At 39.1% G+C, this 17,736-nt stretch overlaps 1 protein-coding gene across 1 annotated transcript in view; it reads left to right on the plus strand.

Annotated features, from left to right (window-relative positions):
• TAFA1 (TAFA chemokine like family member 1) overlaps positions 1–17,736 on the plus strand; it is a 617,163-nt gene that overhangs the window by 128,034 nt on the left and 471,393 nt on the right. Inside the window, exon 2 of the mRNA XM_061195514.1 lies at positions 12,182–12,302. Within this exon, the coding sequence (XP_061051497.1) occupies positions 12,185–12,302 (118 nt within the window). The 5' untranslated portion in view covers positions 12,182–12,184. The remainder of the gene's footprint in view (positions 1–12,181; positions 12,303–17,736) is intronic.

Here is a 17,736-nt window from a genome sequence, read left to right on the forward strand (position 1 = left end):
CTTCGTTGCTGCACGCGGGCTTTCTCTAGTTGTGACAAGTGGGGGCTACTCTTCGTTGCGGTGCATGGGCTTCTCATTGCGGTGGCTTCTCTTGTTGAGGAGCACGGGCTCTAGGTACACAGGCTTCAACTGTTGTGGCTCGCAGGCTCTAGAGCGTAGGCTCTATAGTTGTGGCACACAGGCTTAGTTGCTCCGTGGCACGTGGGATCTGCCCGGACCAGGGCTCGAACCCGTGTCCCCTGCATTGGCAGGCGGATTCTTAACCACTGCTCCACCAGGGAAGCCCTGGTCTGTGGTTTTTAAACCACATTATATTCTGTGCATTGGAAAACCATTGCATGTTTTCAAAAAGGGAATGATAGGGTCAGGGAAAGTCTCTCTGAGGCCAGAGGGATAAAAAAAGAGCCATCTGGGAAAAGAATAAATGGAAGAATGTTCCAGAAAGAGGGAACAAATTGTGCAAAAGCTTTGAGTCAAGAAGGCATTATGTTTGAAGGCCTGAAAGGCACTATGCTTTATCTGGGGATTTGGAAATGAAAGTTAGTCTAGTGAAGTGAAGAGAAAAGAAAAGAAAACAGACAAATATGGTACCGAGCAGTAGATGCTGTAGCACATGTGGTTGGCACCGAATCTTATCGAGGTGGAGGGGAGGGGTGTCCACCCTAGACTTGGGAGGCCAAGAAAAACTCCATGGAGAACAGTGCACCAGAACCAAATCTAGAAAAGTAGGTTGATTTGGGAGAAGGAAGGGGAATAGGAAAGGTAAGTGGAGATGGAAGGGGAGCAAGAATGTCTCAAATTTAAAAAGTTGAGGTTGCAAAGGCATAAGAAAACATCTTAAAACTTAGAGCTAAATCTTAGTTAGAGCCTAGATATCAAATTTAATTTTAAAAGTTTATAGAGATTTGTAATATGTCAGGCATTCTGATATGCATCTTAATGATAATCCTTTGAATCAGTGAGGCAACTCAGGGAAAACTACTTAAATAGGACTGGGCAGTTAGTAAGTGGTGTTGCTGAAAGAAGGACCCAAGCTGTGTGACTGCAGAGCCCATTCTCTTAGCCCTTCTATTATACTGCCTCACTGACCAAGTCAAAACATAAAGAAATCAAAGGAGGGAGGCCCAAGGAGATATGGATTAAAAGATACGTATTTCTATTTTTCAGTTTTTTTTTCTTTTTCTGGAAATTATCTCTTTCCCACAATTAAAATTCAAACCAGATAAATGAGAATAGATAATCAGCCACATTAATAGTAAGACAAAGACCAGAAGAGAAATTTACTTGAAGGCAGATCAGGTACAAACCTAGAGTGTCAAGAAAATTTCATAGGATTTAAACCCACAGCAGGCAAAGGGGATTTATGTTTTTCTGTTGTAGTTAACCATTGGCGTCATATAGGATCCTATAGAGAAAAGAAAAATAATACTCTTGTTGTTAATTCTCTGTCTTGTGTAGAAGGAAGTTTCCTGCCACAAAAGTAAGATTAACCACAATTTACAAGCAACAGAGGGATGAGGAATGTTTAGAAAAAGAAAAATACTTTAGGTTGGTTATATAGATTAAGGTCACCATTAGAGGAATAGTTATTGACATTGGAAAATGTGATATTTTCAGAGAAAAAAAAGCAGATTATAAAACCTGTGTGTGTGTGTGTGTGTGTGTGTGTATATATATATATATATAAGCAACAAAACCAACCAGGCATTTTTAGAAAGTGAAAGGAGAATGTGCACTTAAATGTGAATACTGGTGACTTTCATGTGACAGATTCTAGATGAGTTAAAAAATTTTCTATTTAGATCTTAAGTTTACTACCTTTCAAAAATACTAATATATTACTTTATAAGTAGAAAAAAGTTATAAAAATGGCAAAGTACTTTAGTCCTAAAAGGACATATGAAAACATTACTAACTTTTGTCCACACTGTGATTGTCTTTAATATTCATCCTTTCTTCCTCATTATTGTGTTAATTTTCATTTAAGTATCAAACCTCCCTCACTCCATTCATCTCTTTAGGAGGAAGCTGATTTCTCTCTTGATTTGGGTCTGGGGCTTATGGTGCAGCTCAAAGTCCAACAATGTGACCTTTTCCCCCTGGCCAAGGTAACTGGCTCAAGGAGGGGCAAGTGACCCAAGTCAAGCTAAGGAGCCGTGAGAAGTGGTTTGCTGGGGGAAGCTAAGAAAGACTCTTGTTCATCTGAGAGAGCTTCTCGAAACAATCCTTTCTGTTGCCATTATATGGATGAAGAAGCTCATAGCCCAGACAGCTGTTGGCAGCTATGTTTCATCCATGGTGGGGAGCCTGCCTTAGAATGACACCTTGAAGGGCAGAGAGAGAGTTGAAAATGAGCTAGATCCTTGATAGTTTAGTGGAGTTACTGGGTCAAACCCAGCTGGAGGTGAGCCCCACCTGTGAACTGTCCACCTGCAAGAAGCCATACATCCTCTTTATTATTTACTGCAGTTTGCATTGTTTTCGTTTGTTTATTTTTTTTCCATTACTTGTAACCAAGCCCATTCTACCTTCTTCTATGATATCCTAGTTTTGGAAGGTTACTGTCAGGTGATTCAAATTTTTCTTCTAGCTTACTGAAAATTATTTGATGTCACAGGGTTTATTTTCCATAACCTAGCTGGTATATTTTAGAGCTGTGCTGTTCAGTAAAGTATCCGCTAGCCATATGAGGCTATTCAAGTTTAAATTAGTTAAAATGAAATAAAATTAGAAATTAAAAAATTCATTTCCTTGGTTGCACTAGCCACATTTCAAGTGCTTGATAGCCACACGTGGATAGTGGCTACCATCTTGGCCAGCACAGATACAGAACATTTCTAGTATTGCAGAAAGTTCTACTGGATAGTGCTGTGAGAGGGAGAGAAAGAGAGAGAACATCAGATGAGGAGACGTATTCTAACGTGACCCACACAAGTGAAGTCAGTGTATTCCCTCAGGTAAGCCTCTTCCCGTTCTTAGGTCTTTTTATTTCCTCTAGAACAGAGAGGCTGGACTAGGAGGCTTTTGGGGGGATTTCTTCTAGGTTCAGTATAATGAAATTCTAAGTGCTTTCTTTTTATTTTTAACATTTGTAGTCTTTTCTTTGTTCTCCAGGGATCAGCTGTGAGTTCTACCATCAGATCATATTTGGATATCAAATACTAAGAACCAGGGCTGAAAATTCAGGACAGTTTCATTTTTTTCTTCTAGCAAAAAAAAAAAAAAAAAGAAGAATCCAACACAGATTTAGTGGCAGGTAGCTAAGGGTTTAAACAATATATGGGCCAATTTCCTTTACTTAGTGCCATAACAATAGACTCACACAGAACAAGGGAGTCATCCTTAATATGTATCGCCACTTCATACATGTGTGCTACCAAAAAGAATGAATAAAGGCTACTGGGGAGGGTACAAAATCTACTTATTTCTAGAAAAACAGTTCTCTGTGCATGCCATCTTGATAGTGGCCTTATATTTTATTTTTGATTCATTGATTATTATTTATTTATGATGCCAACATTTGAGTGCCTACTATATGTCAGGTAGTATATCTAGGCTCGATTCTGAAGATATGGTACTGAGCAAGGTGCCAGTTTTCCTTCTCTCATGGTGATTCTGGTAAAGAGGTAAACCAGATATCATAAATAATTCCAGAAATAGTTATTTACAATGGTCGTTAACCTATAGAGATGATATCCTGAGGGCTATGAGAGCATAACCACAACGAGTTGATCTGGTTTGGAGCATTCCAGAAGACAACTGCGGGAAAGTTTCCCTATCCTACTCAAGGACCCAAGAGAGGAGTATAGTAGGAGCCGAGTGTGAGAGTGTTTGTAAAAGATGAGGCTAGAGAAGTAGAGAGGGGCCAACTCGTGCAGAGCCCTGTCAACCATGGTCATGAACTTGGGCTTTATTTTAAGCTCAATGAAAAACCATTGAAAGATTTTCAAGTAACAAGAGTGGCATGATCAACACGGACCTCAAACACATTCCCTCCGGCTGTAGAGTGGGGAAGAGATGGGTGGGATGTACGCATTTGAAGGCAAGTGGACTAGTTAGGAAAGTATTACCATAGTTCAGGTGAAAGATGGTGGTAACTTGGGTGAAGATGTTTGAATGGAGAGGGAGAGAATAGAGAGATTTAAGACATAGACTGGAAGTCAAATTGATAGGAAGTGACGTTGAAAGAGGGAGTTCATGGAGAGGGAGATGGCCGTCTTCATTTCTGGCTGAACCATTGAGAGGGTGAAGGGCCATTTCTTAGATCAGAGTAGTTATGGGGGATAGCGATTATGAATCCGGCTATGAATCTGAGAGTTTTATAAACCATAGAAATCATGTTATTGTTTTTATTATCATCAAAGCAGTCATTTTCATGACCTTTACGTGCTTATAAAATATGTTCATATTCTCGTAAGGAAGAGACCACTTGGTTTCTAAAAGGACAGTTCATTTATTACTTTGATTAGTGCAATGGAGGTGAAGCTGTTTGTGGTTTCAACTTTCTTTCTGTTCTAAAAGCAGAATAAGGAGATGAGATGTGGAAGAACAAAAGAAATGACCTTATTCTTTCTTTCTCTGCTGCCTGGAAGACAGACAAGATAAGCAATGAGGAATTATAATTGATAAGGTGATTGTAGAGATAGGCTGCTGGAGGTGGAAAATGAAACTCCGACACAAAGGTTATCTTTTCTTCCAGCCTAAGAGAAATCTTGCCTTCCATTTCCCTTTTCTTACAGTTACGGAAAATTCTGCATTATGTATCCAGATCCAAATTACAGAACTGAGAATCACCAGTTTTATAGAAAATGATTCAGCCTCTGCTTATTTCTCTGTTACCATTAATTTTTATTCCTTCTGGAGCAGTTGTTTGGCTTTTTTTGGTTTGTGTGCTTTTGTTTGGTTTTTTACCTTATGGATGCTGTAAATTTTTAAGAAATAATTTTTCTCTTCTTCACTTCTACTGCTAGGAAGCTTAGAGTCAAAATAGTGCTTCCTTTGTACCACTGATGCTTTGCATTTCACGTTCAAACTTCACATTAGGCTCATCTTACTTTGCTTACTTGGTCTTTTATCTTTATCATGTAAAATTTTTTATTTCTTGCCAATATTGCTTGCCTAGAATTTGGTTGCTTAGAGCTTAGGCTCTGAAAATCAAATGTGAGTTTGCATCAAAGTTTTTCAACCTTACTAGAGGTGTGGCATTAGTTCAATCACTTGACCTCTCTGAAATTTGTATTTTCACCCATAAAATAAAGATCACTGTAATACAGACCTATTAGCATTTTTGTGAGAATTAAATGAGACACAGCATGTGAACGCTGAACCAGGGCTTGGCACATAGAAAGAGTCTCCCCTGCCAAAAAAAAAGGGTACTAATACAGTGGTATCGTCATCATCATTATTATATGATCATCAATCACCATCAATATTATATATTATTTAAACTCCCATTCTGTTGTTGTACTTCACCTGCTTTCTCTTCATTATCCTTTTCCTCATCTTAGCTTAAATGTATTTTGAAAAAATGCCAGGTACAGAATAGAGTAGTAAATAAGACAAGTATATAAACTTTATTTAGCCCCCAAAGTAAGACTGACAAGCTAGGGGTGTTGCTGTGTATCTGGTATGGGGCACATACTAGGACACCAGGGTAGACAGGAAAATTTTAAGTGAGTTCCAGAAAAAGAGTGATGCAACACAAATGATTTATGCAATTGGGTTATGGGAGAAAGATAGGGTAACATTATTACTTAGCCAAGGGAAAAGGTATATTGTCTTCTCATGATCAGAGACTGAAAATAGACATTGTCAGCCAACTGATAGGTGGCCCCAGTGACTACAGAAAAGAGAAATTGGGCTTCAAAGTTACAGAAGGCATATAGATTAGAGATAATGGCAATGATCCTCTCATCCACGCCTTCACTTCCATCAGCCATTGAAATGGAACAAGAAAAAACATCAGCATTGTGAAATCACAACCAAAATGCGTTATTTCAAGAAATACTTAGAACTGTTTTAAATGGCATACATCTAAACCACTTTCATTTGCATTGGACCAAAACTTGGCATCTTTCTCAGCCCAGATGTAATTTATTTAAATTCCTTTAGTTGTTTTTCAATTTAGAAATATGCATAGACATAAAATCTTGCATGTCTCAAATTTGTTTTCCCTGCACATTTGTGAATTCAAATTAGCCAAATTATTAAGTGGATTGTTCTTAAACTAAAGTAAGGATGGCTTTTATTTCTAATGCTGAGAAATGAAAAGTGTGGTCATCAGGGGAATGAGGGATTTTCTGGTGGTACTTTGGGCCTGGATCCAGGATTTTACCCCTTCAGTGGGTTTCCCAGTTAACTTAGTAACATGTAGTATACATGAGTTTTTTGTATTTTGAAGCTTTTGTAATCATTTGAAGAGACGCAGGGTGGAGTCCTATTCCACAGGATATAGTTTTCCACCAGGAAATCCCCTTTGGACATTTCTGTTCTCAGTTCTTTTCTTCCGAGCCTCTGGAGAGCCTCTGCATTTCTCTCTCTCTCTCTTTATCTCTCTCTGTGCTTCTCTGCCCCCCACCATTTTTTCCTCCCTCCAGGTTTCTGCCCTATTGCATCCTCTATCTGCCATTCCTCCCTCCCCCCTGCCTTTTATTATGTAGGGCAATATGCTGAACATTCTTGGCTATTTAAGCATTCTGAGTGTTTTATCTTTCACTCCCAATTATTTTCATTGGGCCTTTCTTCTGAGTAAATGTGGGTTTCTCCATGGGGAGAAGTTCTGGTAAATAGGATTTTCTCTCTTTTTTACATAAACAAATGTACATATACATAGATACTGTATTTGAAATGTATATATTTAGGAGTTTGGCCCAACTGAGTAGGTATCTTGAATTCATGTAACTGGAAGAGCTAAAACAATTGTGTTGTAGTCCATTGCCTTTTGCAGTATTGTGCTTGTATAACCGAATGATTGAGCAGCGCATGGCTGTGGGCACGTAAGTGATCAGTTTATAACTCCTGACTTATAAGAACCTGAAGGAATTCTAGCTGCAATCATCAGTGCTCTGGATTTATCACTGCTCTGATCAAAAATCTCCAATGGATTTCTATAGCAGGGGGCTCTGTGAAGGCAGGAACTGGGTCTGATGTGTATACTGCTGTCTCCTCAGAGCTTAGGGCAGTAGATAGAACATAAAAATTCAATTAATACATGATCAATATAGGTTAAAGTCTTCATCAGTCAGGATAGACTAGGTTATAGTGCAATAACAAATAGCCCCCAAATCTCAACTGCCTAAAGAACAGAATATTTCTTATTTACTATCTACATCTATTGTGGGTGGGTAGGGGAAGGGGATGCCTCTGCTCTTTGCAGTCTCTCAAGAATCCAGGCAGATAGTGTAACTAGTCCCTGTTCCAGAGGCAAAGAGGGATCTAGAGGGTGTTGCTTCAACAATTAAATGCTCCAGCCTCAAAGAGATACCGTCAGTTTTGTTGACACCTCATTGGCCAGAACATTATGGCCCACTAAACAATAAAGTGATCAAGTGATGGAGTCCTACCATGGTGAAAAGTGCAAAGGCCTAACTTCTTTGAAAGATGTGAGAGTAATTTTGCTTTGAGATGGAAGAATGGACTAAATTGCCTTAAATGTCAATATCCGTTGATGCTTATATTATTAGGGAAAATGATCATTGGCTGCAATACAATGGACAAGGTATTTGGAAGAGAAAATGGAACTAGGTTGATATTCTTGTTCCATCACATACATATATAGAAGCCACTTAAAAATGTAAGGGAAAGTCTTTATTCCAGTTGTTTAAAAAAAAATCTAACAATGCCTGAGTGCCTTGAACATAATCCATGAGTATGTGTTTCAAGTTTATTAAATTGAATTGTAGATAAGAAACTATGTTTAGCCTTAGTTTAATCCCTAGAAATGAAAAATATAATGTACAGTTTTCAAATGGTAGCCTTTATTAGCAAATGTGAACTTCCTTTTATTTTTAATGCATTAGCATAACAGAAACAAACCAAAACCAAAAACAAAAACAAAGACATGGGGTAAGTACTACCTTCCACATTTCTATATTTCAAATGCCTGGAATGTGCTCCGTATATAAGTCTTGAATGAATGTATAATAATTTTTTGAGTGTGTCTTAATGGTAAAGAAATGAGAAAATATAATGGTTAATTTTGGAGGGTTGTTTTTTCCATGAAGTGTTTAATCCTAGTGTTTAGGAGGTGGGCTCTTGACCCAGATCATTGGGGTTTGAAATCTGCTCTATCACTTAGTAGCTATAATACCTTGAGCAAGTTTCTTAATCTCCCTATTCACCGTCTGGTTGCCCATCCATGAAATGAAGACAATAATCATTACACCTATCTTATGGGGTGGTAAAAAGGATTAAATTACACCTTATAAGCAACATACTATAGAGTAGTGCCAGCACATGGTGAAGGTTCAATAAACCTTACCTGCTGCTACTGTAGTTATTATCATTTTTGTCTTGATATTGAACAGTTGGTGTGAGCTTTCTATATATACTCACCAAATCAACAATAATGAACGACAGAAATGAAACACGCAACACCATCTAGAACTTTGGCACTCTTGACTGATTCTCACTCTAAGATTTGTATTTACTGTTATCTTGAACTTTGTTTAATGATGAGCTTTAATAAATGGTTGTTAGGGTCCAAAGAGCTATTCTGTGTGTATTGTGCAACTGTGCAGGACCAGTGGGGAAGACTGATGCGTCTGAAGGGTCTCTCATTCTCTCACTCTGTGTAACAGGAGAGGAGAGAATGGCTTCTAAAGACACACTGCAGCATCAAACCTTCCTTATAATGCCTGTGAAAGGCAAGAGAGTATTCTGAGGCACTTGAAGAGGTTTTTGAGGCTGGAATATTATGAGAACTACCTTGATTTAAAAAAACAATGAAAGACTAGACAGTATGATCTATGACAGTGGCAATCACATCAATCTTGTTTTCTGCCTTGTCCCCAAGCATCTAACACATAGTAGGTGCTTTATAAGTGGTTCATGAAATAACTGATTGAGTTATTGGAATGAATCATTGCTAGTGCAATCTGTAAGTGAAAACTAGGTCACCTTATATGCATCGATGATGTGTAGGTACAATGACATTATATTTCCAAAGAAGAAAGTGTCTAAACCATAATACTAGAAACAAAATGTTGAACTTCTGAGTGTTTCCTCTCCCCACCCCAGCATGTTATTTGAGGGAAATTTTTTAAAAATGTCTTGAGCATATTTCTTTATCAAAATCCAGTCTTCGATGCTGAAAATGACATATTTCTATTTATTAAACATGTTAAAAAACTCAGAAGGTTGCTTTGGGCTTATGCCTATAAACATCTATATTGTAGTCTAGATAGACCATATTCCCAGATTTAGCTGCCAAAAACAATCAACAGACTTAAATTTGTGTAAACTCAACAATATTTTGGGTTAACTTACTGGTTAAAAGCACATTAAGAGGTAAGAAATGGCTTACATTTCACTTTCCCATTTGCTGTTAGGAGTCTAACACCCATTAACACTATCAGTATTTTGCAGAATGCTTTTTTCTTTTGTTTCTCCTTCCCTCTGTACTCTTTCGGCAAATGAATAGTATCCGTAAAATCTCTAAGAGAACGACGTACCCGGCAATACAGTGTTAAAGTGCTGCTTGAGTTGTTCAAGAGTTAGTGGGCAGGTATTACAATTCACTGTAGCTGTAATAAAGGGTAATGTCACTTTAAGACATGTGATACTTTACAGAGGAGGGATGTATTGAAAGAGACTATTGCTACTTACAGCGCCATATAGCAGCCCTGCTCCTACATTTTGCTGCCTTACTCTGCCCTGAATGCACTGGAGTGGGGATGGTCCCTCATTAACTATAAACTGATTCTCATCAGGAAACTGCACATTATCTCACCATCACTTCAAAGGTCTCGTCAGGCAGAGGTGACGCCAGGAGATGATTTAAAGGTGAAAATGACAAGGTTTCCAGCCCTCAAACCTTGGTTCCTTTTCTGACAATACAGTCTGAATGAACCCAATGTCTTCTTTACTGTGGGAGTAGCATCGGAAGAGAAAAACATATTTTTTAAATCCTGATAAAGAAGATTATTGGGAAGCTCTTTTTAAAAAAATCTCCAATTGTGGCACAGATGGATTTTAGAAAGTGTTAGAGCTTTCCAATGAACACTAATAGAGTACTCTGCTCTTGGCTGGATTTTTCAGGTAAGAAGCCTCTTTAAGGATTTAAGATTCAGAAAGCAGATTTCAAACCTATTCAGTCAGGTCTAGAGAACTATGTAGGGCTGAATGCATTATTTTGGGGGGGAAACACCTATTACCATAGAGACAACCTCTTGGTAAGAGAGTGAGCAAAGAGAGCTATATGCAGGAACCTTGGAAGTAATGCTGAGAATTAAAGAAAGTTAAATGAAAAAAAGGAAAAGAAGGAAAATACTGCAAACGTCAAGTCACAGCAATCTTTTTGAGTGCTAAGATCTGTGTGGAAAGCTGTCATTGAAAAACTGTTGTTTTGATTGTGGTAGGCTTTCTTCAAGTTTAGATGAATTCCTAGTGCGTTTTAACTGAAATTCACAAGCAATCATTGCATGCCACAGTCACCTCTATTTTGTCTTTCTGTAATTTGCAGGGTATTTTGAAAAGGCACCCAAATGCATTCATTCCAGAATTCATAGGAGGGGTGTTGCTCTTTATCTTTACTGAAGAGAATGCATCTATGGTACACTGATAGTTCTGAAGACAATGAGGTTAAATCCGTTGTACACAAAAGTAAACAGTGGGCTGTGAAACTAATTATAAAGTGAATGGTCTATGTGAATCACAGACCGGGGCATGAAAGGCACCATGCTGTTGAAAATAATGTTTTCCTACTTTGCACTTAATTATGGTTGTCACCATTTGTCTATTATAGTTCTAAAACCCTTCTTAAAGACTACATCTCTCTCTCTCCTAAAACCCATAAATTATCTTGTATTATGTCTATATACACACACACATATAATGTATATGTTTTGCTTGCTGAACATCACAGCTTTGGAAAGAGTACCAATTTCCACGAATAAAGAAGCCACACTGGGAGGTCACTAGGAGGTTTTAAATGTAGCGTTGAAATACTTGAAGTGTATGATTTGACAGTGGAAAGATGAAAAAAAGAAAGAAACAATCTTGGTTCCAAAGCTCTATCTAGGAGAAAAGCACATACTTAACTGGATTCCTGTATAGAAAATGCTTCCATGTCACTGGCTAAGGATGATGCTTCAAGTTTGACTAATTTGACAAATATGAAATGCAGCATAAGGTGTTGTTTGAGAAACTGGACAATATGCAGCACAGTTGAGCCTTTGTAGCTCCTAAGATTCTCATAGGTGCCGAGAAGACTGTCAAAGTTTCAGCGCTTAAGAAAAGGTGGATGTTCATCCATAAATACATATACCACCTGTATATGCATATTCATCAACACTACAACAAATGCCACGATAGGATCTTAGGAGGCAAAGCAATATTGTAAATTATGGTTTGCTCTAGGAGAGACGCTTAGATCTTGTATCCGAAACTCATTTTGGCTGAAGATAATTCCTTCTGGTTTTAAGTCCAGCCAAAAAGACCAGCTCTTTTAGGAGATTACAACATGCCTCTGAGAAATGATTACTTAGTTTAGGCGACAGCATTGGAATTAAAAATTCATGACTGTAGAATTAAAAAAAAAAAAAAGAATCCACTATTTCCTTCCAGGCTTATGTCAGACTTGCAATGAAGTTAGAATGAACAGGAGCATGCAGCCTTTCAATGCCTGGAATAACTATAGCTTAAAGATCATTGTGTAAAACTGCATGTTTAGTCAGGATACAGTGTTTCAAACTGCCTAACAGATAGTCAAAAACTTTATTTCTGTATTTTGGCCATCCTAAGAGTTTGGTTTTGAATAATTTCAAAAATGGATTCATGATCTCGTGGAGAGTGACCTCCCTCAATCCCACTTTGTGGCATGACCTCTGCTGGGTCATTAATTCTAACCAGCAAAGTAGCAAAGGCACATGACGTCTGAGACCCCCCTTCTCTCACCAGTGGGACTGACGGAGCTGGGGGCTCAAACCCGGGGGTAATCCTTCCTGTCTAATGTTCTCTTTAGAGAATGGCAATGGTCTCTGCGATGCCCTGGGTCCTGTATTTGTGGATAAGTGCTTGTGCGATGCTGCTCTGCCATGGATCCCTTCAGCACACTTTCCAGCACCATCACCTGCGCAGACCAGGTAAGTTGGAAGCTGGCTCCACAGCAGCCTCCCGTCTCACCGCTGTCTTTTAACAGATGGTTGAAGGCAAGTGACAGAAAGTGCTACAGGGTGGGCAGCTTGCCTCTGATTTTCAAGACTTGTTGGCTGGATGCTTTGGGGAAAGAGGGGGAACACTAAAATGTCTTGGAGGTATTTCTAATAACTTCTCAGAAAAGGTGGTTTTCTCTAAGAGTCCCGCCACCCCTTGGCACACACCTTAAAAAGTAGAAGTCGTTTGTTTTGGGATACTTTGGCCAAGAGCGAAATATTCTGCAAAAGGTGGGATAACTTTCAAGACTTGAGGAATTTTTAAGGAGGCAAAATATGATCTTTGCAACCAAGAAAATAATGTGTCCGTGTTCCTGGGATGCATTTTTATCTGGCATAGATACCATAATCTTGGTGTGTATGTGGCTAGAGATTTTGTGCGGATGTCAGTGCCAAAATTAACTTTGTAAGTAGTTTTTCAGTGAAAAAGAAATTAAAAAGTAACTTACTATTTCTTGTCTGGTTTGTCTCCTCTCCTTTCTCCCTTCTTTCACTTTGTTCTTGCGGTATGCTCGATGCCTTTTTTTTTTTTTTTTCCCTATCTCTCCGCATTTTCCGGGGCAAGTTCTCTTTAGCGTGATTTTTTTTTTTTTCTTATATTGAATTTTGAGTTCCAGACGCATTTTGCTTTCTTCGGTTTTCTGTTCAAAGTATATTTCTTACCCTTCCATGGCCTCACTCTTCAATCAGGATTTTTCTCTCCTTCTGTGCCTCTCCAGCTTTCTCATTATTGTTCCCCCAGCTCGATTGTCCTCACCCGCCCTGGTTCTCGGAAAGGTTGCCTTCCATTTTCTGCTTAGCTTCAGCCTTTGCATCCATTTACTCCACCCGTCACCTTCACCGCACCCCTTCCCCTCCCCCTCCCACCCGATCGCCAAGACCGGGCTCTGGACCAGTTGCGCGCCCAGGCTCCGGATCCTTAGTTCTCTAGTGCTCCCAGCTCTCCATCCCCACCCCTCCTTCCTTCCATATCCCTTCCTGGCCTCCTCCCATCCGCCAGGCTTCCTCCAGCTGCGTTGTCTAGCCTTTGCCTTTTTCTGGCTCTGCAGCCAGCCTGGGCACCGATCCTGGGCTCCTCGGCATTCTCCTCCAGCAACACCTCCCAGGGCGCTCGCTGCTTGCTGCTTTCCCGGGTTCTGCTTCCCGGCTGGGGGCAGGATCGAAAGAGTACGTGTACAGCCCGGGTCCTCCCACGCGGGCTGCAGGGGAGCGCGCCAGCTTGCTGGATGCTAGACCTTGGGTCACTCCGGGAGGAGGGGTTTGGCGGGGACTGAGCTTGGGGCACAGGCCCAGGGCTGCCTCTGGGCCTCAGCCGCCCTCTTTCTCAAAGCCCTGGATCCGGGAGGGAAGGCGAGGGGAGGTTGGTGCCCCTGCGGGAGGGCATGGAAATGGCTCTGCCGATGCTGCGCGCTGGTATTTCTGCCTCGCGTGTCCTGAGCCTGGATCAGCCACTGCCAGAGTCCGAGGCTCCAGTGCCGAGTTGGAGGGAAAAAAAAAAAAAAATACAAAAAACGTGGAATCCCCAAGTTACCTCCAGTCAGTAGATCTCCAATCTGTTCTGGCAAAAAACGTCTTTGACTTGTTACAAAGTCATACAAATAACGCGAGAAATCTGCATTTAGTGTAATACTTAACGATAAGCACACGAAACAAAAACAACTAACGTGAGTGTTTTAGGCACACTGTTAAGGTTAATTCACCTTGCTTGGCTTAATTCTTATTCAAGTAGGTGTAATTTCCCACCCTGTTGCTCAGGAGACTGAAGTTCTGAGGGTCTGAGCGACTTGCCTGAGGTCACATAGCTAATACCTGCCATGGGGGACTTTGGTTTGATTTCATCTCCAGAGCCTGTTTCCCAAGGAGGAACGAATGGCTCCCAGTACAGAGCACAATCTTGCCAAGGAGCCTTTTTGAAGAGATGTGAGCACCTTCACGTAATTGGTGAACATTTTCAAGTTATGTCAATACACGGACTCATTTGAACTGCAGACCCATTCTGAAAGGTGGCCATGGCAGAAGTGGTGAGGGGTGGCACTTGAGGATGGCAGAACTTAGGCTGGGCCATCATCTCTGTCACTTAACATTAGTGACATGACCTTGGGCAAGTCATTTTTCTTCTCTGGGCCCAATTTCCCATTTAGGGATATTGTGGGGAGTGTAAATAAAATAATCTTCATGAAAGTGCTTTGTAAAATGTAAAGCTCTTCAGAAAGATCAGGAATTACTGGCATCCCCACTTAGTAGACTACAAATGTGCATATCACAGATGTTGAATGAGTGACGTTTTGCTGTTCACACAGCTAATTATCCACATAGTGACAACAATCTTGTTTTTAATCTTGCTGTCATTTTTAACTATGTGGTACCTGGCTAGAATATAAGACCAAATGCTACCTGTCTTATTTTGTGCCCTGTGCATACAGTCAAGAAATACGGTACAGTTTGCAATGAGCTTTCACGTAGACTGTCTCTCTTTATCAGTAAATATATTAGATTTTTTTGGTGGAGGGTTATGGCTATGCTACTTATAACAGTTAAACTTACGTCTTTATGGGGCTTATTATCAAAATACAGTAATTTTAAACTGGGAAATACATCACTGAGTTCTGTCTGCAATTAAACTCAGTATTTTTTTTCCATTGTCTCCTCTTAGTAATTGCTTATTATTGTCAGTGCGTGGTTCATCTGTACCTCAAATACCCGAAAAAACTGCAGCACTGAAGCCAGTTTCAACCCCAAGCGTTTATACATTTGAGACCCATTTCAGATTCATCGATGAAATGAAAACAACTATAAATACTCCCTTCTAGATGCAGAAAGATGAGAATGATATTAACTAAAGACCAATGGTTCTAGGTATTAGGTTTATTCAACTTTCTTGGGTTTTTCAACAATCACTGCAAAGATTAAAGCAATAGATCTTGGACATAGCAATATTCTAGATTATTTCAGTCAGAAATACAATCTTCTTTAATGCAATCTTAGGTTTTGATTTTAAGAGTAAATATATGCTTTTTGTGATGAGACTTGTGATGTTTCCCCTTCGTAGGTCTTAAATCTTCAGGGACACTAATGAAATGTGTATGAAAACAAGAGAGAAATCAAAGCTAGTTATCTGTGATAATCCCCCCTTCAATGAGCAAATAAATAAATAAATAGCTGGATAAATGAGCAAAAAGGAAAAACATAATCTCATTTTCTCAAATCGGTTAAAACAAGTGACATGACGAGAAAAAATGAGACGCCAGCACACCCTGAGCTTTGCCACATTTGCCTAAGCTTGAAAAATCGCCTCTTTCATAAAGCAGGAGCAGGCAGACACCGTGTGCATATCAAGTATCTGGGAAATGTGAAAAATGACACATCTTTCACTCAAAGCCCTGGATGGAGTGAAGGCTTTACAGCAGCCTCCTCACCTGCTTAGGAACGGCTGGTCCCCCTCTTTCCAGGCTCTTACAGGCAGCTTCACGTCCCCTACGTGGTAAGATGGATGGTGCTCTGATCCCAAGCAGCCAATCTCAGTATCTCAAGAAATAATCCACTACACTGACAGATGAGTGGAATTTGACACGATGTTCCCCTTTTTCAGACTGTGCCACACCTGGATGGCACCAGCCAGTCAGGGTCCTTTAGGGGAAATGGTTAGAGCTTTGGGCCGATTTCTGCTGTCAGAACATGGTATCAGGACAATGTTTCTGTGAGGCTGCGAATTTGTGATCTGTCTTCTCAATGCACTGGGTTTGCACACAAACAGAATGAGAATATGTTAACTAGAAAACGGACTGATTTTAATGTATTCCCCTGCAGTCCCTAAGTACTTCCTATTTTTCATATTTATCATATTAGGATTGCACCATTTATTTTCAGTGACTCACTAGTTAAGGAAGATTAAAACAGTCAATCAAATGAAAGTGAATTTTAAAATTACACAAATAAGTAAAATGTGCTCTAGATTAACAGATTTGTAATATCAATAATTTAATATTTGGCTAAATCAAGTTTTTTATTTTGGGAACGACGTAGGAAATTACCTTAATAACTTGAAGAATACTCATGACTTTTAAAAAAATATGTACAGTGAAGCTAGAAGAAGGACACTTAATTTAAAAAAGATAGACCAAACAATGCAAACTCAGAGTGGTGTTCCATTGTTTCAGGATATTAAAATAGACAGCTTCAACTCTTTATAATCACTAGTTGTTGTGTAACAGGTAAAAAAAGATGAATGGTTTGCTAAATGCAACTTTCTAATATAGGATTAATTTTTTCCCCTTACGGGTATACGAATTTTCACAGCGATTTTAATGGTTACTTAATTTTGAGTGTGGGTGTGGTGTGGGGGGTTGTCCTTGAAACTTAATAAAATATGGATGACTTCACAATACTTTAGTGAGAAAAGATCTTTGGGGTTCTTTAGTAATTTAAAATTATAAAGATAAATTACATGAGACAAGAAGTTGCAAATGCCTTATGAATCATTTATTCTTGAGTCGATGCTATTTTATTGACAAGGGTGTATGGAAGTATAAAAAGATGACTCTGAATAGAATTGTCTGTGTAACTTATCCTCGGCCTGATTTAAAGCTTTATGAAGCCAACTGTGTATTTAGAGGTATCCGTTTGTGACTTATTACATACTGAACATCACCATCCATTTTAAAGCGTGATTTTTTTTTTTTGGTAAATATTAAAAAAACATTCTTACATGCCTTATAATTATTTTTGCTTACTGTTCAATATCACTTTATTGAAAGCTGCCTAAGGAATATGCATTAGAATACCAAGTTTCCTTACAATAAAGGATTGTTTTATAACTGTAGTATAAAAGAAATAGTGAGAATAACACTGGTTGCATATTGGCTTTCTCAGAATATGTACCAATACTAGATTGCTAAGTGTAGTGAACTGGTCTAAGGATTGGAGCAGACAGGTTGTTATTTGGTGTAACTGGTGCTGGTGATAATCCATTGATCATCTGATTGATGATATTGACCTCACCCTAGAGTCAGAGTGCAGCCATGGGCATTTGATAAGACCCCAAAATATCAAACTCAGGTAGAGATGCAAATAAAGATCTTCTGACCATCCTGTGAACTTATAAGAGAATTATTACAGTGCTATCAAAGTAGTTACTTATGTGAGCTCAAGCCCATGGCCTCAATTTTATACGACACTGCAAACAAATTTTTAGAACTGGCACTAATGAACATTAGTCTTCAATTGTTCATTTCTTAAAGTTCATTTAAGATGAAAACTCAACTCCTTTTTAGTCTTCCAATTTTGAACTCTGTGTAAAAATTTCAAAGCTTGAGTGTATAAATTGGTACATCGTTTTTTTGAAAACAGTTTTGCAGTGTTTTCCAAA

The sequence above is a fragment of the Eubalaena glacialis genome, chromosome 7 (assembly GCF_028564815.1).
Source record: "Eubalaena glacialis isolate mEubGla1 chromosome 7, mEubGla1.1.hap2.+ XY, whole genome shotgun sequence".
In the NCBI taxonomy this organism is placed as follows: domain Eukaryota; kingdom Metazoa; phylum Chordata; class Mammalia; order Artiodactyla; family Balaenidae; genus Eubalaena; species Eubalaena glacialis.